General features: G+C 33.7%; 2 protein-coding genes across 3 annotated transcripts; one reads left to right on the top strand and one right to left on the bottom strand.

Moving 5' to 3' along the window:
- Positions 1-344: 344 nt before the first annotated feature.
- LOC140145045 (thymidine phosphorylase-like) lies at positions 345-12,861 on the bottom strand. The gene is made up of 9 exons (XM_072166834.1): positions 12,579-12,861; positions 11,018-11,220; positions 7,111-7,339; positions 6,230-6,348; positions 4,001-4,163; positions 2,950-3,188; position 2,378; positions 1,886-2,026; positions 345-722 (listed from the first exon to the last, which is right to left on the bottom strand). The coding sequence occupies exons 1-9, from the start codon at positions 12,739-12,741 to the stop codon at positions 574-576; spliced, it is 1,407 nt and encodes a 468-aa protein (XP_072022935.1). The 5' UTR covers positions 12,742-12,861; the 3' UTR covers positions 345-573.
- A 1,619-nt stretch (positions 12,862-14,480) lies between these two features.
- Positions 14,481-21,351, top strand: LOC140145046 (ufm1-specific protease 1-like). Of its 2 annotated transcripts, none has more exons than XM_072166835.1 (6): positions 14,481-14,550; positions 15,059-15,214; positions 15,620-15,838; positions 16,798-16,900; positions 18,197-18,270; positions 19,022-21,351. In XM_072166835.1, exons 2-6 carry the CDS (start codon positions 15,059-15,061, stop codon positions 19,151-19,153), a joined length of 684 nt encoding a protein of 227 aa, XP_072022936.1. In that variant the 5' UTR covers positions 14,481-14,550; the 3' UTR covers positions 19,154-21,351. The 2 variants fall into 2 exon arrangements, with proteins under 2 accessions (XP_072022936.1, XP_072022937.1); XM_072166836.1 differs by lacking the exon at positions 14,481-14,550 and adding an exon at positions 14,684-14,864.
- The last annotated feature ends 2,010 nt before the right edge of the window (positions 21,352-23,361 follow it).

Below are 23,361 nucleotides of genomic sequence, written 5' to 3'. Positions count from 1 at the left end.
CATAACACTCAAACAAAATATATGCCAATGCACACATAAACAACAAGTACATAAATATATTTAGCAAATAAATGAAAAATATAAACACTGATAAGTACATAACTAAATAAAAAAACAAATAAAAAGTAAGAAATAACAATAAATAAATAAATAAATAAATAAATAAATAGATAAATAAATAAATAAATAAATAGATAAATAAATAAATAAATAAATAAATAAATACAGGGCAAATATGAAAACGTAGTACGGTCTATAGCTACAATAGATCATATTCATCATTCGTGGCGAACAAACTGAACAAGAATATAATTAGTACACTATACAAAAATAGTTCTCATATTCAGTTAAATCAGTTCTTTTGTACAAAATATATTTGGTGGGTTTAACGTACCTATGGTACAGAAATCGAATTATATTCGAAACATGCAAACTAAAACATCATGGTCAACATTTTCATGTTTAACAGAAATATCGAGGCTAACCATATATCAGAGTTATCAACAGCAATAGCTTTAATATTGTTGAAATGAAATAGCCGTAGAATCAGGTAGATCATAAGTGTGTATGTGTTCAATCAGCATGATCAGGTTTGATAACATCAATTATACGTGAAGATTTCAGCACCTCTGTATCTACTACTGTTACAGCTTTCTGGATTGTTTCGACTGTTTCAATCGGTAGAGCTGCTTCGTTGTGATACACACGAATCCAAGTCTCTCCTGAAATTGAAAATACGGTGAAAAACTATACTTAATACCATATATGTCACGCATAATGCCAGTAATTGATTGGTTGCGCGTACTACCAATTATGGCAACTGGGACAAGACTAACACATTTTCATCAGTCAATATTTACTGCAGCAGTAGCTTTTTGTTTCACTTCTTCTTACTGAAGGAAACGAAAGTAGGCCTACTAAAAGAAAACTAAAACCAATGAAAACATAAACGCTGTGAAAAGTACGGACAAGAAAACTTGACACACAAACCTACTGAATCAATAAAGATTGACTGACGAAAATGTGTCATATCCATATGTTCATGCTGATGGCATCGTTTCGCTTTTGTATAGGTCAGTTTGTCAGTTTTAAAATCCAACCTTCTTCTACTCGTGTGTGTGTAACTTTGCTTGGTTAGATCACAAGATATTCAAAGAGATGTCAAAATTTACAGGATATATTGAAAACATTATTGTTTCGTTAAAAAATTATTGGTTCTTTTCCAAGTGTTAGAATTCTTATTGTGCACAGTTGTTTTTTGGTTTTTAAATTCTAGTTAAAAGAGTAGATGCTTTTGAGATGTGGTGTTACAGGAGGCTTCTACAAGTGACATGGAAAGACAGGAGAACAAATCCCTGGATCCTCGGCAAGATTGGTACAAGTTTAACCATCAGAAGCGGCATAATGGAGAGAAAGTACTTTGGCCATATTGTCATGAAACATGGAGGTGTAGAAAAACAGATTTTGCAAGGGGCTATGGAAGGCAGACGAGGAAGAGGACGTCCACCAACATCTTGGACTAATGACGTGAAGCTGATTTCTAACCAAGGAGGAATGCAAGGTGCAACACACTTGGCATCAGATCGAGTGAGATGGCGTACTCTTGTGAAAACCACAGCAGTGCTACACAGCGCCACCTGACACAGAGAGAGAATTCTAGTTTTCTTCCCCATGAACATCAAATGGACATTATCATTAATATAAGACTAGACATTGTGCTCTTTTCCAAATAATATTTTGCACCAGAAAATGTCGAAATGATGCGTTGTGTTGCTAAGACAATTGGGGAGTTTAAAGACATTGCAAAATATGCCCGATACATGTCCCCGGGGTTATATCTTTAAACTTTAAGTTTCCGTACTGGTGTTTTGAGGTCAATCCTTACCTTCCTTGACCTTTGATCCCTGACCAACGAATAGTCTAATACCAACAGCATGATCGATATTGTCAGTGGCTTTGGCTCTACCAGCCCCTAGCTTCTGTGAGACAACGGCTAATTCGTAGGCATCTATTGATTCTATGAAACCTGTCCAAAGTACAACGAGAATTATGTATCAGTATAGTAATTTAAATAATTTGGAATATAATTTCACGTCATTGTCATCACAATCAGTAAAAAATGAACTTTTTTTGCGACTACCGCTAATAACCAAGTTATAAATAACCACATTGTCAAAAACAAAAAGGAGGTATAAGATCTAACCCGATGACAAAGTTTTGAATTAATTCAAATATTGGAACTTACATTTATTTCAACTTGCTAAGTTGCGTCTGACCATCAGACCTCATCATACCCGCCGGGCTGGGAAATCTAACCCAATGCTAATTAAAGTACAGATCTCATATTTTCAAACTAAGCCCTAGATCCTTCTTCCACCCTTTATGTATAGACCATGTAGACAGTCAATGCAAACACTTTCAACTGCAATCGGAGGTCCCTGGTACAACCATCTATAAATTCCACCCACTGATTGCTCTTTCAAACTCTTATCACGTCCTTACTTAATAACCTATGAAGAAACATTAGTCCATTTCTCTCATGTCTATTGACTTAACATTGACTAAATGTGTACGAATGATCGTTCGCGAAAAAAACAGTTAATTTTCAAGTCTCACGAACATTTATAGTTGACTTTGATTTTATAAATAAGGAATTATTTTCAAAAATCTAAAACATAATATCTCTTAATTGTACTTGTGTTTGTAATTTCTTATATTAAATTGTTTTCATTCAATTCAATTGGATGTTCTTATACTAAACTCACTTGCTTTTTTTGTATCCTTCTTAAAGCCAATTTATAACCCGTTATTGTGTAAAATATGGGTAAAACTTGTTTAAATACTGTAGAAATAGGACCGACATAAGGGATAATTTTGAATATTAAAAACGACCACGCATTACGCTTTTAATACAAAGAGAGAGAAATGGCGGGAAATCTTCACACTTACCGTCCTCGGTATTTTAATATCTGTCGAGTGTTTTGCTCTCTTCAATTGTTTCCACACATCGTCAATATCCTGCATCTCTTTAGCACATAGTTTTTCAGCAAGATCAGCAGCTACACCTTGAGTCACCAGCATCTTCTCAAAACATTTGAGCGCAGTTCCATCACACAGAGAATTGTGGATGTCATTGACGCCGTCGTCTTCAGAGAGGGCATTATGCGTCAGGGCTAAGAGATGTCCACCTGTAAAGAGGCAAGTAATATTATTAAGGGTACATTGTTGCATACAACCAACCTCCTGAAACAGATTATCAAATTGCGCACATAATTCATCAGAATTCTATGGTCATCTTTAATGGCGGGTCCTACCCCCGGGTAAGGTGCTGGGGTAAAATTTTGATCACCAAAATGAGCGCAAAGGATGGATCTACGCTTAGCTTAGGTCGTTTGGGCGTAAAGCATGCGTTTTTAATGACGGATAAAAACCCTTCGTAGTTTAATTGTGTTATAATTATTGTGTTATAATTATTATATTAATGGTGTGATAGCTAAATAAGGTGAAGTTGACATATATTCCGCGTAAAATATAATATTAAGGGTAGACGAGGTATTGTTGGTCGAAGCAACTTAAAATCGATTTTCATTATCTAGGTCAATATATTATTGAAAATTAACACCTTGACGTTTTGCAAAAGTTCATTCTACAAATCCTGTACTTTGCAAACTTGCTTAATTTATTGCTGTTAATTAGTTATGTACGTTTTACAAAAGAGTTGTTGTTTCAGCCCTTTTTACAACGTAACTCAAGAACCACAGCACCTACAAAAGTATATCTGTGATATTTTAATTCTTCTACACGCTCGCTATGAATTGAGCAATGCAGTTTTTGCCAAAGCTCACTACCATTCGTAAGATGCTGTGAACTACCAAATCACAACAGTTTAAAATAATTAATAACCTTAAGCTATATTTTCATTTGCCACAAAAATGTATGAAACCTGTAATGATATTATCGTTACACATGTCTTGGTTTATGTATCCACATGTACACTTACCTAATTGACATACAAGTTCCATAAGATCATCAGGACCACTTCCTTGCAGACATTGCAAAGCCTCGGCTACTTCCAAAGCATTACCAATTGTGTTACCAACTGGACTTTCCATATCTGTGAGTAATGCAATAGTCTTGACCCCTTGGCCCTCACTAGCATTTACCTGTGGTGAAATCAAGTGACAATGTTATAAATACAAAATGAACTGCGTTGTTTCTTATTTTGGTCAGATTATGGAATCGAATGAAACCCCTCCCTCTACAATACCCCGACAATACTCTATACCTCCCAGCAAACACAAAACGTTTTACAGAAAATGGTTAAATGTCAAATTGTACAAAAAAAAGGGTATAAAAAACGTTTTAATGACATTCATAAAACATTTTTGAAAAGGAAAACGTGATGTAAAACATTCTAACAAAATGTTATTTAACTGTTGACGAAACATTTTGCAAAAATCAATTAGTAATTTTGCTTGACAAAACCAGTAAGTTTTACTTACCAGTGGCGTAGATTTCAGTCTTTTTTTGCCATGGGGGGGGATAAGTTTATGGTACAAATGCGGCATTTGCTAAACTGATGGAATATTGTGCAAGTGGAATAAATTCGCGCGTTGCGCGAAAAAGGGGCGTTGGGGGCTAAAATGGCGAAATATGAGGTTAATTTGGTCAGAAACCCACATACAGGCGTCAACATTGGAAGGGGGGGGGGGTGATTCCCCTGGCAAAATATTGGGGGATTTATCCTCCCATCCAACGCCTATGTTATTTATATTTCGTCCATCTCGTCGGAGGACTTCATCAGATCTGACGAGATGGACGAAATATTAGTAAGTAAAACTTACTGGTTTTGTCAAGCAAAATTACTATTAAATTGACTTGATGTTACAAACCTGATGGATCTATATTCACTCAATTTTGCAAAAATGTTTATCCAAAATATCTTATTTTACAATGACGTTTTAAAAACGAATATTCATGATCATTATATAACCCCAACATTTAAATGTTATTAAGGGATCTAGAATGAGCGTTTATGGCGTTTCGACAGTATTTTTGTGGGACATGAGAGCACCTCAGACGTATCGAATTGCATTCTGAATACGAAGCATGTCTTTCTGATATCAAATAATTTTCATTTTTGAAATTCACGATATAATACAAATTTTATGACAAATTATTAAAATTTGATATTTTTCAAATTTTTGATATATAACAGTCCTCGAAATAAATTTTATAAATCTAATGATATATTCTTAAAGTGTATGTAGCTGGGAGGAAAAGCCGACGATCAATTGAAAATTTTGACCTTTTATAGTGAAGATATAGATTTTTTTCCCAAAAAGACCTATTTGTTTTTGGTGTTTTGGGAACAAAATCCATATCTTCAATACGAAAGGTCAAAATTTTCAATTGATCGTCGGCTTTTCATCCCACCTACATACACTTTAAGTATAAATCATCAGATTTATAAAGTTTACTTCAAGTACTGTTAAATATCAAAAATATCAATTTTAATGATTTGCCATAAAATGTGTATTACATTGCGAATTTCAAAAAATCAAAATTATTTGATATCAGAAGGACTTTCTTCGTATTCAGAATGCAATTCGATATGTCTGATGTGCTCTAATGTCCCACAATAAATACTGTCCAAACGTTCATACCCCTTCCCTTAAAACGTTTTGAATAAAGGTTTTAATAACATTTTTGTGTTTGCTGGGTAAATTGTCTGTCTAGCCCAATACTATCTTCTCTGAATTTGGTACCGTCGTTCGTCTTCAAATCTTGCCCCATCCTCCTGAATATCATTCCCTCCTTCTCTCGGAAAACCCTATAGCTATGCCATATGTTGGTTTAGTCACTTTAGTGATCGTTGAATAAATATTCACAAAAAATGCGTCATATTAGTAATGCTATAATAATACTAGATTTCTTCAGACTAACTGTTCTAATTGTTGTAGTTGTTTCTTTTCAATTTGTTTCCCCTGTTCTTTCGTGCAATGGAAACCTCTAGCCAGGGGTGTAGCAAGCGGGGTGACAGGGTGGATGAAGTCCAGGGGCCCGATGGTTTAGCGACCCCGAGCAAACTGAGCGTTAAAGGATAAAGGCTGATGATTGAGGTGTTGAAAGGGCCCGCACTGCTCCATGTCCATGGGCCCCTGATGCTCTTGCTACGCCTGTGCCTCTATAGCGATTAATATGATTTGTAAATAGATATTAACATTACCAGTGCTTTCGCTAATTTCCGCCCTTCGCATTCAGTCTTCATGAAAGCAGCTTTTCCAAATTTCACATCCAGTACTAGCGCGTCTACACTTTCAGCAGCCTTTTTAGATATAATTGATGCTGTAAAATAAAATTGAAAGGTACAGTAGTTTTGAAATAAGCAAAAACAAGCACATAATGCACTCATACACAAAACACAATTAACAAAACTTACAGACATGATCTACACATGTAGTTATAGGGCATACAAGCTATTCCACAAGAAATTTAATATTCAGAAGAATACAAATTTATTCTCAGTGCATCACGCCTTATATTTGTTAAAAGAAGTACAATATGCCAACTTTTTTGTTCTCAAAAGTGGGCATATATATATCATTATCATTAAACGTTATTTGATATCATATAGCTGCATGTGACTACATCAATTTGACGTCATACTTACAGCGCGCGTCAATGGCGAAATTCTAAAATTCGAAATTGTCAAGTTTAAGGTGGTACTACACCCCTTGATAAATTTGTGACTATATTATTGCATTTTTCTAAAAAAATTACAACACACTGGTAACAAAAGTTACCATGATCTAGTTACTATACACTGGAATTTCAGTGACTCAAGACAAGCGGTACGTTGTTTATGATAAGAAAAGAGGTGCCACTAGAATGTACCTCATTTCTTAACATATAATATGAACCACTTGTTTTAAATCACTGAAATTTCAGTTAAGTAATTGCCCCTATAATATACATAACTTTTGTTACCAGTGTGTTATAGTTATTTTTTGAGAAAAATGCAACATTAGTCACAAATTTTATCAGGGGGTGCAGTACCACCTTAAATTAATTTTAAATTTTAAGTTGAATGAATTTATATAGGCCTACCTGCAATCAGTGGCAAACTTTCAACAGTCGATGTGACATCACGTGTCGCGTATAATTTCTTATCTGCTGGGACAAGGTTGGAAGATTGTCCCACAATGCAACAGCCCACTTTTTCCAAGATTTGAATTATTTCTTGGTGTTTGAATAGCACATTGTACCCCGGTATAGATTCAAGTTTGTCGAGAGTTCCTCCGGTGTGACCAAGTCCTCTTCCTGAAATCATTGGAACCTTTAAGAAAACAATTAGATCATACCTCGTCATTAAAATAGAAGCAAATACAAAAATATGTTGAAGTCATTCGATATAGATTGCTGATCTCATTAAAATTGTATAGCAGCCGATTGATCGATTGTGTCAAAGGCCTTCAAGATATCACTAAACCTTAAATTACAATGTATTAAGGGATCTGGAATGAGCGTTTTGAGCGTTTCGACAGTATTTTTTATGGAACATGAGAGCACCTCAGACGTATCGAATTGCATTTTGAATACGAAGCATGTCTTTCTAATATCAAATAATTTTCATTTTTTGAAAATCATATAATACAAATTTTATGACAAATTATAAAAAATTGATATTTTTCAAATTCTTGATATATAACAATCCTCGAAGTACGAGGGGCAGTCAGTATGTTTTAAGAGTTGACTCGTGACGTCATTTGTGGATCGTTTTCATGGCATTTCTCAATGATTACATAAATACTGTACCTTTGTCTTTCAAACAACACATGTACAAATTATATCACACGCATGATTACGTAACAGCATTAGCATAAAATCAATGGTCTAGAGTCACCTGGTGAAATTGAGTCGTTTTTGTTAAGGGAAATAAGAGGCTGAAATGAGGTATTGTTGTATTTTCTATATTTTCTCGGGAATTAAAGAATGGAAAATGCTGCCTTTTGGAACAGTAATAGAACACAAACTACCAGTTTATTAAACCATGTTTGTTGGGATGTAAAGGTTTTAGTTTATTTAAAATGCGTGGTCAAATATGTCTTATTTTTGACAAAAACAAGGCTTTTCTTTCTTTAAAAATCTTGATATTCCCAAAAATAGCAAACGTGGAAATTTAATTTTTTTTGCCAGTTCTGTTGACTAATCTCCAAACATTTAAACGGGAGACTCCTAGAAAATATTTGAATCCGTGATTAAAATATAACTGTTATTCTACCATTGTTACATTTATACAAAAAGTAGTGGTACAAAGAGAGAGTCCATCGTTTGAATGAGAAATTTATTTTAAAACTTTTCTGTACATTTCAGGTTGAGATCATCCATAAAAATTCATATGAATATTTAAATCACAATTTTCATAGCATTTTGTAATATTTTAGGCCCTATTTACATGGAATTTTGCAATTTTCGTGCATTTCCACCATGTTGTATCGGTCATCCCACCTACGCATGCGCAGATTGTTGTTTGATTTGCACCAGTTATCATCGCACTGAGTACCAGCTCTCACACGTGACCAGCCATTAAAATTTAGTCCGTTTCATTTTGGAGATAATTGATGTCATTTGTAATAACTGCTTTTTCATTTTCGCCATTTTTGCAGAATAATTTCGCTTCCATTCAAGCCCTAAAGTTGTTGAAGTTTCCAGACGTCCCATTTCCACCAAAGTTCAATGGCAACTCTCATATTTTACCAAATACAAACTGAGGACCTAGTGTTTATTCATGCCCAAAACTAGCCATATGCACCTTGTACTTTTGCCGTTCTCGGACATTGTAAACACGTGTTTTTTCTGTAATTTAAAAGGCCCGCCTTTTTGCGTGATTTGGCAGTGTCCATAGACTATTGATTTTATGCTAATGCTGTTACGTAATCATGTGTATGATATAATTTTTACATGTGTTGTTTGAAAGACAAAGGTACAGTGTTTATGTAATCATTGAGAAATGCCATGAAAACAATCCACAAATGACGTCACGAGTCCACTCTTAAAACATACTGACTGCCCCTCGTAAATTGTATAAATCTAATGATATATTCTTAAAGTGTATGTAGCTGGGAGGAAAAGCCGACGATCAATTGAAAATGTTGACCTTTCATATTGAAGATATGGATTTTTTCCCAAAAAGACCTAATTTTTTTTGGTGTTTTGGGAAAAATCCATATCTTCAATACGAAAGGTCAAAATTTTCAATTGATCGTCGGCTTTTCATCCCACCTACATACACGTTAAGTAGGCCCCTATAAATCATCAGATTTATAGTTTACTTCGAGTACTGTTAAATATCAAAAATATCAATTTTTAATGATTTGCCATAAAATGTGTATTACATTGCGAATTTCAAAAATTATTTGATATCAGAATGACATTCTTCGTATTCAGAATGCAATTCGATATGTCTGATGTGCTCTAATGTCCCACAATAAATACTGTCCAAACGTTCATACCCCTCCCTTACACTCCTCGGGTTTTAATTCCATCTGAACACGAGGGGCCGAATGAAAAAATTGAACGTGAAAGAAACTGGATAAAACAAACAAACTCGAAAAAAGAACAAAGTAAAAAAATGAAAAAAACAAAAACAAAACAAAAACAAAAAAACACGAACTGTCTTTAAATAAAAATCCCTTTAAAAGGGATGCGTCTGGTCCAGAGAAAAGATTGGATGCGTTGTGGTCATGGAAACAGACTTGACGAATCAGGATCCAAGTACTAGTATATTCTCATGACTTTTTATTAATCGACATAAATATAAAAATGAATATAGTTGGTGGTATTTAAATAATTTTTTGAGAATTATTACTTTTTATTGTTGATGGTATTGGACATATGTACTCAAGAAAAGGTTAACATTATAATGCAACCCGGGCACAAAATGGTATAATCCTAGTTGCGGCATGAGAGTGGTACTGTTTCACCCCGTTTACCTCCATATAACCTTTGACCCAGGATGACTTCTGATTGATGACCTTTGACCTCGGATGGAATTAATTAATTTATTAATTATTAATTAATTAATTAATTAATTAAATCTATTTATTTATTTATAAAACTCTTTCTGTCTCCATTTATTAAGGGTTAATATATTTAACCAATCCCTGTCACAAAATTAATTAATTAATTAATTAATTAATTAATTAATTAATTAATTAATTAATTAATTAATTAATTATTAATTAATTAAATCTTAATTAATCAATTATTAATTAATTAAATCTAGGCTGGTCAAAACCCATCTCTGCTTTCTCTGTCTCAGTATGTCAATGATCACTTTGTGAAATGAAGTGCATTACTTTACCAGCGTGCTTCACAATTTGTGTAATATAATTAGCGTTGGATTTTAGAGAACAAAAAATAGTTTCAAATTATACTATTTCATATCATTCCCGGGATATCATTAAGTTTGGAGGAACATTATTACAAAAATTACAGCAATATAATGTAATACATTAATATTATGGCAACACACGACTATGTTCATGTAATTTTGAAGCTGTATGTATAAATCTTCTGATTTATTATAGCGTTGACCTATGAACCTATTATGGCCACAATTCTTCCTACTAAATTTATGACACCATAAGCCGCCTTACCCTAAAGAGTCATAAAAGGCTGGTTGGTCAAATCCCATCTCTGTCTCAGTCTCTGTCTCAGTATCAATGATCACATCTTCAGCTGAGTTATAACAGATAACTTCTAGAATGTGTCACTGGAACTCCCTGGGGATTTAATCCCGACACTAAATGCATCTGGCCCCTTGGGGCCAGACGCGAAAAGACAACGCCATGCATGGATGAAGATCATGTTTCATAATTTTGAATTGACGTACTTGGAATGCTAGTAATTATTTGTGTGTGGAATAATCATATATCGTCAATGGACAAAATTAATCGGTATTTAAAATTATCAAGCCAAAAAAAACAAAACAAAAAAACACACACACACACACCTTCATTCCACAAGCTGCGAGAGCAGGAGCCAAAACCAGACTGATTTTATCCCCTACTCCTCCTGTAGAATGTTTATCTACAAGTTTCCCTCTCCATGAATCAGGCCAATCAAGAATGTCGCCACTCTTTGTCATTGCTGATGTCAATATCTCCGTCTCGTGGGGAGTCATCCCATTCTGGTATATTGCCATCAAAAGAGCGCCTATAAGTATAAGAAACTAAATTAGCTATGGCACGAAATAAAAAAAAAAACAAAACAAACAAACACGAACACCTTTTCAAAAGAAACTCTCATACATCATACTAAAACTATGAATTATAATAAATATTTTGGACCAATAGAAGACGTAAACTACACTAAGTTTAACACATAATACAATAAAAGAACTCGCTTTCGACACCCTTATAAAACAAAGTGAAACATAAAAAGAAGTTTATTGAAACATTCCAAATCCTAATAATTTTTTATCATAATAAACAAAATAGTAGATTTTAAAACCCTCACAAAACAAAGTTAACATAAAACCCACTTTTTCGAGATGACTATTTCAAACAAACCCTCACAATATAGAAGAAAGGAAATATATTTTGAAATCTTCATAAAACAAAGCTCAGAAACTGTGTGAAACACAAGAATAGGTTTTTTAGTACGTTTATTTTAATTCCTCATAATTTCCCTCATACAATTATATCATATTTTTATGTTGGATTTTTTAATATGAGGCTTATATCGTGTTTTTAATTAGGAAGGAAATCATATAAATCCACTTTTTCGAGATGCTTCTTTCAATTCAATTTTCCTCACAATATAATATAAAACAAAAGAAATAGATCATGAAAAACATACAAAATACGCTTTGTTTAGAGGTTTAAATATCAAATCCTCATAATTTCCCTCATATACAATACGAAACAAATGTAATGGTGTTTTAAAGCCTCATAAAACAAAGTCAAACAAAGGAATCAGTTTTTACTAGATGTTTATTACAGATCATAATTTCCCTCATAAAGACAATATAAAACAAAATATATAGATTTTGAAACACTATAAAACATAGTCAAAAGAAAGAATAAGTGTTTACGATGTTTATTTCAATTGACTAATAATTTCTCTCATATTATATATTGTAAACAAAAAAAACCCACATTTTTATGTTAGACTTTGCTTAAATTTCTTACGAGGGTAATTATGCGGATTTGAAATAGGTATTTCGAAAACAAACTTTATTCTTTTGTTTCGTATTGTAGGACTATAATATATGTGGGAACACGTACAGTTCCAGGATCTGTGATGGGAAATACAAAACAACAGAAATAGATTTCGAAACCCTTCTATACATTAAAGTCAAACATTAGAATAATTCATTGGAGACGTTTTTTCTTCAATTCATCAAATCCCCCATACTGAAATCATGAGACTTTCAAAATCCACTTCTTTGTGCTTTTTTAATTTTATTACATTATTATTAGGGAAATGATAAGAATCATCTTTGTCAAGATACTTTAATTGCCGAAAATCCTCCAGACAATAACCAAACCTTAATTTTACGTTGCCTTTACCTAATTGTGCATCCTCACAAGCGCCATGTTTGTTCACTACCCCATCAATAAACCAGTTTATTTCATCCGTTGTTAGTTCGTGTCCATCTCGTTTCTTCCTTATGATGTCTGGCATACGAAATGATGTACAGCTTTTGTGATCCCTAGCATTCCCGTTCTCCATTTTATTTTAATGTTATATCCAAAAATATAGAACACGAGAGAACGTGAGTACGAGAATCTTGCCAGCGCAGCGTAAACAGTTCCGATTTTATTATATTGATGTCTCTGTCCTTGTCTCGCGATACTAAAGGTGCTTCATTGATGACTTGACATCGGCAAACAACGAAATACCTGGAAATTCCCTCGCTTGTACATAAATCAATAGTTATTCAGATCCCTGAAGGACGGACATGCATAGGTCACGAAACCAAAAGTACAACAGCATGTATTATTTTATATCCGAACTTCTTGTTTTTGTGTAGGCCTATGTACAGAACCATGTAAACTGGTGAACGACATGTATGCCAATTAAATTGTTAGTGTGGATTTGTACAGCAGCTGTTTTGGTATTTTATCCTCCGGCACCATGAATGACCGCATCATGAGGTCGAGGCCATGTCAACAAAATGTGGAACTTTAAAAGCACAGCACCATCACCATGGATTCATATGGATGACAGCACGTAGACAGACAGTAGAAGCACATGTGGTAGAAGCATAGACAGTAAAGAACTCAGAACTGTCTATGTTTTAAAGCCAAGTACGATCTAATAATATGAAATTGGTTAATTTTTTTCAAACCTGATTTTTTTTTTTTTTCATATTTGTAGGTATGTTTACACATGTCCCAACTTGCACCTAAATGGAATCAGCCAAATTTGTTGTATTTGTAGGTCAACACAGCAAAGTTCGACTTATCATAATTTAAAAATTATGATATCCTCCCATAGCACTGCATGGCCAAAATAACTAGTGGGGTTTCTTTCACTTTGTTATTTCAACTTAAAATGGACAGCAACCATTCCCGGTAGTTATTATAATGTTATTTCAACATTTTGAATAAAGAATAACAAAATTAAAATTTGACGGAAATCGTTTAATTTCGCTAGAAGCCTTAATTCGCGAAATTAAATACCCGCAAATTGAACAGTTTTACATTGAATTGTACACATAAATTGCTGGATTAGCGAAATTAAATACCCACAAAAATGGTGGTCATTGGCAATTAGCGAAATTAAGTACTAGCGAAATTAAATAGCTTTACAGTATCTCATTTCCCTGGTTAACATGGTTTTTAACATGGTTCATGGCCATGGCTACTACTAGCTACCAGCTGGACATCAATTATACTATAACCTTGTTAATTGATGGAGGTCAGTGCATGGCCTTCCACAATTTTGGATCTTCCATTTACATGCATATAGGCTGATAGCTACTTTTCCCCTCTGTGTCTGCAGTGATTAAAAAATAATTAAAAAAAAATAATTGAAAATGTCACCAAAAGGTAATTGGCTGTGTGTTTGGAGAGACAGATTAACTGTCTATAATTAAAGTTCATGTGAGTGAGAAAAGTAACCATTTTGTTATTTTATTATTTTTCATTTGTTTAATAGTAAACGAGCATTATTTTTAATTTGCTAAAAAGTGCATTGATTCTGGCTTGGTGCCCATTTCTTTGTTATAATTAGGCCTATATTTCTTTAAAGCTGAGACCACATTAGCTTTAAAGAATGTGGTTTTGGTTTATTTCCACGGTTTGTTTACGTTGTAACTAGACACCTAGACACACCCCCGACATGCCCCCTTTGTCACATCCGTTGAGAACAAGGTGTAAACAGTGTGTTGAATTGAGCGTAGCGACTGAACTGTGCAAATGAGAACTGTGTTATACCAGAGCGGGTCATACATGGGAAGTCAACCGCGGAAGATAAACAAGCTATGCATGGCTTTTGACGAACGTATGACGGAGTATGTGAGCATAATGATGATGGGTAAGCACATGCAGTGACCCGTCACACATTCATTTTGTCCCAAAAAAATTTTTTATTCTGTACAAATTGATTAGATGGAGGGGTTATTTATTTTGCTGGTCGGCTCGGCGACTGCGATGTCGGACGTCTGATGAGCACATTATGGGGCACGCATGCATAATCAATAACTGAATAAGCTTACCATGCTACTATCATTCATTATGACTGTAGGAACCAATGCATGGATTCGATTCATGTATTCATTTAGATAATAATGGGGAAAATTTCATCACTTGCACTTTTGTATTCCCATTTTTCCTACTTCGTTTTTGCAGGTATAGCACTTCTATATGGGCCTTGGAAGTTGAAGCTGTTAATTTTTGACTATCAAACTTAGTACTATATAAAATGCCTACATTTGCTGGTTTTTTTTACCCTCTGCTTACTGTCTAGTCTGTATTTTACTTGTTGGTGTACCGTCTACCGTGCTCTTTTTATTTCTAATTCCTATGCTTAATCTCCATTTCAGATGAAAGCAAATGCAATGGATGATGTACAAGAACTCTTAACAGATGTCCATCATGGACTAGCACTGCCAGAGGATCATGCATCCCTTTCTACATCATGCATAGTAACTGGTTCATACAAATATTATCATTATGGATGTGACAAGTTTGATGATAGAGTAAGTAACCATTTTAAGGGTAGATTGTATTGTTGGTTGAAGCAATATAAATCAATATATTATTGAAAAGAAACGGAAAAAAACTAGCAAGGATAGTACGGTAATTAAAATTGATATTGTGCAACACAGGGCGTCAAATCCGGCAAACAAATGATTCTTCCCAAATCATATCCATTCAGTATGCGGTTAAGTTATATGGTGATTAGTCAATCCTCACAGAGGAGTTTGTGGGAATCAATTTTCTGCAACAATTAATGACTAACTTAATTACGGCTGATTATAATTGATAGAATATTTTGCTCACATCTATTTATTGTACAATTGAATAATTTTCAGTCACTATAGTTTTAGATGCCCGTAATGAGAACATATTTTAACAGGGACACATCTTTTTTTTTTCTGTAGGGCTGGGGATGTGGCTACAGAACTTTGCAGACATTGTGCTCTTGGATTCGATTACAGAAATTGAAAGACAAAGATGAGAAGAATGTTAACAAAGTGCCATCATTACCCGTGATTCAACAGGGTTTGGTAGCTATGGGAGATAAACCAGACACATTTATTGGGTCCAGAAATTGGATTGGGTCGTTTGAGGTGTGCATAACTATAGATCATCTATACGATGTAAGTTCACACTTGTTAAATTAACATAATTTTTCACCAGGTTTGCCGTCGCAAATAATAAAGGAGACAAGCAGAAAAAGTGATCCCGACCGGGAATCAAACCTAGGACCTCTGGTTTATTATTTGCAACGGCGAACCTGGTGAAAAGTTATGCTTATTGTAAATACAATTCCTGTCGATCATGTCACTGTTTTTCCCATGTTCACACTTGTTTGTGTAAACATGAACTCTATGTTGAGACAAGGCTTGGGTCCAGGCTCGAACCAAATTGAGCTATTCTAGTTAAAATCCATACACTCCCTAAGACATCACCTTAATCTTCCACAATCCACACTCTTGTATGGTTTAAGGTCATGTCTTTCAGGGGTGTATGGATTTCAAATGGTAGAGTCCCAATGCTCACGCCAGGCTAAAAAGCAAGATCAAGGACAACACAAGAAAGCCAATCAAGTGAACAATTTTAGTACTGTCCAGCCTTGAAGCCAATAGAAAAGAAATTCTTAATCCAATCTCAACTTAATCAATCTTGTTTAGTCAAGGTTAGTTGACTGTTTTACTAGACAGTTAAAGAGCATTGTTCAAACATGTTAGTTTTCTCTTTAGCATTACCAAATTATTATTACCAGATACAGACCTGAAACAGGGTCTTTATAAAAAAAAAAAGAGGGAAAAGCTGAAAATGCTCAAAAAATGATGAAAAAATTGGGGAAAAAAGGCTAAAATAGGACTGAAAAGAAAAGAAAACATGTAAATTTCAGGAATAAAAAAGAGGAAATCAGCTGAAAAGAGGAAAAGTTTCAGGTCTGCAGATATTAAAGAAGCAATAACAAGTCTTATTCACAGATCGTCTATGGCACCTTAGTCATTATACAAATCCTTTGTGGATATGTAAATAAATTAATCTCTACTTACAAATGCAAAAAGAAATTACGATGTTTATTCATATTTTTCCCCAACAGGTACCATGTAAAATAATGCATATCAACAGTGGCAGGGAATTTCAAGCAACAATATGTGCTCTGATGAAGCACTTCCAGCAGTTTGGTAGTCCTGTTATGATGGGTAAGATGAAATAATTAAAGCCATATTATAACATTTGCTGAGGAGAACGCCCTCAAAATATTTTTAAATTCTGTTTTTACACGATTGTAATGTACTCTGCAAAAATCAAGACTTTTGAATCCGAGATTTTGAATAAAACGATGGAACCGGCGTTTTATTATTACGATGGAAATATAAGTCGAACACGTATGCACAGTACGTACACGGCGTGCGGGATACACATACACACACCCCCCAAGGATCGAACCGTATTACAACCGCGGGAGTAACATGCATGGGCGCTAGTAGTAAATTCCAATTTTCTATGCTTTACCTCACTTGTTCGGCTCAAAATTAAAAGGGACATATCTGACAGTAAAAGCTAACATTTTATGGAAAATAAATACTAATCTATTTTTACAGAAATGTTATAATAATATGGCTTTAATGTACTTTATAATTAAAGGGAAAATGCCACACTGAGACATGCCACAATGAGACATGTCTGAATGTATGCACATTATGGGTACATGAGTCAGCAGGGCTTGAGAAAATGTTAATTTCCCGGGAAGCAAGCTAAATTTCTAACTAATATATAGCATGTTTTTATATACAAATAAGACACAATTTCCCTCCAAATCAAATAAGACACAATTTCCCTCCAAATACCAGAATTTCCTTCCAAACACCAACATTTCCTTGAAAGGAGCTTCGCAAATTCCCCACTTTTTCGAGCCATGCATGAGTGTCTGTATAGGGGTGAAGCAATTACTGTTTTTGATAAATAAAATTCAACTGGTAAATTCAAAAATGATGACAGTAGAGGAGATCCGATATATAATTATATATTGTTAACTAAAAATACTTGCAAGGTACAAAACCATATTGATTCCATAAACCCGAATTCTTATAGGTTTAGGCTTAAAAAAAGTTATTTCTCAGAGCCGCCACGCACGTTCGTTTCTCTTAGTGCGTCAATGTCAGCTAAAATGCCGAATTCATTTTTTTTTAGTTTTTTGGATGTAAAATCATGAAATTCTGAGACAAATTTAAAAGAAAAGTTTCTTGATTGTAGTTATAAAGCAATTGATGTTTGTACTTCAGTTGTGTTTAATCAACCACAATTTTATGCTGTGTGCTTTTGAACACTCAAAAATGACATCTTAATTCAAATTTAGTTTTTAAAAAAATCTTAAAATAAAACCCCTCATTCCGCATTCGTTTTAGAAACTGCCATGGGCTTTGAGACAACAATATTTTTCAGCCTATCAAATTGGAATTCAAGAGATAATTGAATTACGTTTTTATCACATACAGGTGGCGATACAGATTCATCATCTAAAGGAATACTAGGAGTTTGCACCGGAACTAAATCTTATCTTTTAGTTTTAGTAAGTCACTTACAGTATTTTTCAGTTCCAGTGCTTGAAAATTTTGTAATGCTTACTGTATAAATTAATATTTTATTATTATATGTAGGCCCTTATTTAAACTATTATATTATGCTTGTCTGCAGTTGTTGAATGAAACTTGTGTAAAATATCATGATTTATTAAAATGAAATAGCAGCTGTAAAAAATTAATTATATATGTTCATAAAATGCATATCGCTTATTGGGAGTGTAATTGTTCAAAATAATGCATGTGTTCTGAGACGTTGAAGTGTTTAATATGCACAAGCCCTGCAATGGGGGGGGGGGGGTGCATTAGACACATCAACATCTCAGTACAATTTTGCATTATTTTGTAAAATTTCTCATGCAACAAGTGATATGCATTTATTAACCTATTTCATTTGGGAAAAAAATTCTGTGATTTTTGCTATTTTTATAACCCAAATGTCACTGTAAATGTGAGCAAATATAAATGCATCAACCTGCAAGAAAAATGAACGTGTCCAACAGTACCTGCCTATGCATTATACACATTCAATACACTCCTTGCATTTTTCTAATGTTTGCTCTGATTGGTTAATGCTAATCAAGAATGCATGCATGCGGAATGTTTCACCAATGGGCACATCAGCTTTCAGACAAACAATTTTTAGTATTAATATAAATATGAACTTCTTCTTTCTCCAAAATTTATCACTATTTTTTCAGTAAAATAATATTTCAAAATATTCCCACTATTTTACTACAGGACCCACATTTCTGGGGTACGCCTACCAATTCCATTCTTCATGAAGATAAATGGTTGTCGTGGAAACCAGTGGATGACTTCTTGGAGGACTCATTTTATAACTTTTGTCTGCCTCAGTTGAAAGCAAGGTGATATCCATACATTATCAAGGCTAACCTATAAGTTAAGATACATTGCAGAATTGTTTTAATGGATAAAATCATCCAATATTTTGCAATCTCTACTCAACATACACTGTTTTGGTGAATGCTGCACACCTTCACTCTACAGAGTAAATCTTGGCCATGTCTTGGCCAGAATTAGTGTTTCGCAGAATTCTTTTGAATGTTCCTTGCATTTAATATGCCATCATCATTTAATACCATAATCAAGAGGAAAATAATGGTATCTGACAGGTTTGCTTGATGTGTATATACACTATATTTTCCTTTCACATTTCTGCATCTATATATCTGTATCAATATGAGAGAAAGGTGCAATGGATTCGGTTACCATGGCAAGATGGAAAGCTCTTGCGTACCTTAATCCAAATATGATGATTCAGGATAAAGTTTCGGTACATGTATGGCAGCAGAAATGTTTTAAAAACATTGTAAACGTGTTATTAACGCATCCTGGTTTTAGTGTCAAAACATTTGAATAACATTTATATGTCAGGTTATATGAAGGTCATGTAAACATTTTTAAAGCATTTTATATGAGATTTTATTTCCAAAATATTTTTTGGCATTTTGATAAGACTGAATACTCTTGAGAGCCTACCGACCAGTAATTTAACAGACAAAATTTATAAAATTTAAACTAGAGACAAGTTTTCAAATGTTTTCTGCATGTTCTTTAACACTTTATACCCTTCATATAAATCAACATTTAAACGTTTTCTATGTTTGCTGGGTTACTTCAAACTTGAAAAAAAAAGTAAAATGAAAAGAACAACAAACAGTGAATCAAGTCATTTTCTAGTACATTTTGATTTTATTGTGCGTTTTTGACTCACAACATTAAGCATGCAGGGGAATTTTGTAATTAAAGATACATGATGGGTTACTTCAAACTTGAAAAAAAAGAAAGTAAAATGAAAAGAACACCAAACAGTGAATAATCAAGTCATTTTCTAGTACATATTGTGCGTTTTTGACCCAACTCACGACATGAAGCACCGGGTGAATTTTGTAATTAAAGATACATGAAGTCTTCATAAGTACCATTGTGACAATGACTTGCATAAGTGATATTACAAATTAATGATTGCACCAAAGAGTTCAGTATGAATTCATGCATATGTCAGGACTTTAGAAATTAATGTGATGTTATATTTAACCTTTAGGTGACACAAAAGAAAAACCCTATTAAGGGCCCGACCGACCCAGATTTTGGGAGAATTTTTTATTTTTTCTTAGTTTTGCTAAAATCATGTAAAATCTGTCGTTTTTGGTTCAAAATTTGTTATGAAATTTTTTGAAAAAATTCGAAATATTTTTCAAAATATGTTTGCAAAAATATTAAATCAAAATCCTGACCGACCAACCCTACCATCCGCCCATAAAACAGGGTTTTTTTGTTGCCGTATCCGATTTTGTCACTTCCATGACATCTAAAAGGAATATGAATTTATTATATTTCTTTGGTACAATGATGAACCTCCTATCTAAATTTAAAAAAGAGTGTGCTATGGACAGGCACAATGCGTAGACGTTTGATCCACAAGCTTCAGCACACTTTACATAACATATGATAAGACATCATTTTACCTTTAAATTTGTGTTTCCTACTAATAATTACTCTTTCTAATTTACTATCAGCACACACACAATGGGAAAATATTAACTACAGGTAAAATACAAATTAACAATATATGTTGTTTACAAATCTTGCTTTGCAACAAAAATTAATCTTGATGAATAAATTCAAAAAGTTCATAATGTTAAGTTAATCCATCAATAATGTTTGATCAAGTCCCCATAATTTATCCATATAATACACCGTCCCTCAGGATGAAATGTTCATGATATCGAAGCCGTCAGCCTTTCGCCATCTTGTGGATGGGAAGCTGGCAAATCAATACAGTTGCATTTCCCTTTATTGTCATCCTTAAAAAGTTCATGTTAACTTTAAAATTCAATAAGGTGGTATTGGAGGCATTATGAAAGTGCTCTAAGCATGTTTTAAACAGATTAATGGAGTAGGGCAAATCACACTTATCAATATGCCTTTTGTTTGAAGTTAATAGGACATACGGTTTTCAAAATATATCATGTTATATTTTCTTTGTATCTTATTGTTTTTACCAATAATCAATCAAGTTAATGAGCTTAAATGACTGGAGAGGCTCATTAATATGCAATTTTGCCAATATTTTGCTAAAATCCATGCATAAATGTTCAGGGTACATTTATTTTGCCTACTTTTGCCTTGAAACTTGGTTTTCTAATATGTTCTAATGTATTATACTATTATGTAGTGAAGCCACCCTCTAATTTGCATAATTAGTGAGCTAATTTGGATAAATGCTAATTAATTATGTGTGTGAATTCCCCATCCCTGTCACTTACTGATTTGAAAAATCAAGTACCCGTACGGTAATCTGTGGCATAGATCTGGCATAATGACATTGACATTTCAAAAGATCTAAAGAGAACAGAAAAAACATGCTAAAATATATACTTAAAAATAAAGAGTATAATTAATGTAGAAATTTCAACGGCACAACGAATACAGATAAATATATACATTTCTATATATGTGGCAATGATTTGTTATGTTTTTGAAATGATTTTGATTATGTTTTTATTTAAATCTAATAGTTCTTATCAAATAAGATCGTGATGTTCAAAATGTTGACTCATCAGCCTCTTGCTTAACACATTTCCTACACTACATGTACTCCGAACAAACAGAAGCTTTGTTTTGGTTAACATGGACAAAGCACCACAAATCCTTTCTTAAAAAATAATTGTTTTCAAATATTGCAGTCAGTACTTGCAAAAAAATAGAATCAATATAAGGCACTCTTATGTTTCAAACAAAATTCTGGGGCACAAAATACATTTTAAACAGTCCTTTATCTACAATTCAATATTGTCATTGGGCAGGAAAAACCTCCTTCTGTATTTAGTCAAATAGTCGCCGCCCCTCAAATAAACGCCCCCACCACTTTTTTTCAACCAAGATGTTTCAAAAATGACGATATTTCCATACTATCTTGTGTAGTAAGCTTACCAAGTTGCCCACATGGTCGATAATAGCATCAATAATTGCTGAAAATCTGATCAGAAACCCAGAAGTGAACCAGAAGTCAGTGTTTCTAGTTCATATTTGTCATTTTAGTGTGAGTTTTAAGTTAAACCTAATGATTTTACGGGAATTATCGTTCTAAAATTGACCTTGAATAAATGCCCCCCCATGAACGCCTGGGGCGTTTATTTGACTTAAATCACGGTATTTGTCATTGGCCCCTGAACATGTATAAAGCAAAACCTCCTATGTAACCTATTGACAGTTTTGTTTTAAACATGTTCAGGGGCCAAAAGCACATAGGCGGCTTTTCCTACCGAACATAGATATTTGCTTACAGCTATGGTGAGATATTTATATTCTTATTTGTTACACAACAATTTTTTTGGTTTGCGAAACAAAAGCACAAGTCATACTTAAATGCTTTCAAGTTTATACACGATGCTTGAATAAGAGTCTCTATACTGAACATTATGTCCAATCAGTAAAGGTGAAATAATAAAATCTAGTACTTTTGGAATGAGGTTGGGAAGACATGCTGCTAAGTAAAATTTGGATAGTATATTACAATATAAGTACTGGAAGTTAATGCATACTACTATTAAATCATCTCAGAAGATTGCCAGAAGTAAAATGGAAGACAAGACTTTAATCTCCCACACAGGTTGTATGAACTTTAAATGGGTATAGCAACCTTTGTCTATTTACTAAAACCACAATATGGCATATCTTGTTGATACTACATGTACGTCCTCATAAGAATCCCTACATGGGTACACAACAAATTCAAATTTTCTAGTGGAAAAATACATTTTCAAATTAATCATCACACATAGGCATTTTGTCTTTTGCTTATTTTCTGGGCTATGCTAGTTAACGGACTGGACAAAACATATTTCGTGTAAATGGAAAACAAACTTATCATGAAGTTTTCCACTTTCCAAAAACTTTTCCAAGAGTATTATAACACCACTTATTACACACTGTCATTTTGTTTCACCATGGCTCAAATGTACATGTGGATGTGTTAATACTTTACCCTTGGCCATTTCTTTAACATTATGATTAAAGGGGCATTTCGTGATTCACAGCCTCATCCCCCACTT

This window comes from Amphiura filiformis, unplaced genomic scaffold, assembly GCF_039555335.1.
Source record: "Amphiura filiformis unplaced genomic scaffold, Afil_fr2py scaffold_121, whole genome shotgun sequence".
In the NCBI taxonomy this organism is placed as follows: domain Eukaryota; kingdom Metazoa; phylum Echinodermata; class Ophiuroidea; order Amphilepidida; family Amphiuridae; genus Amphiura; species Amphiura filiformis.
The sequence above is the reverse complement of the archived record's forward strand: the minus strand, read 5'-3'. Positions and strand labels throughout refer to the sequence as shown.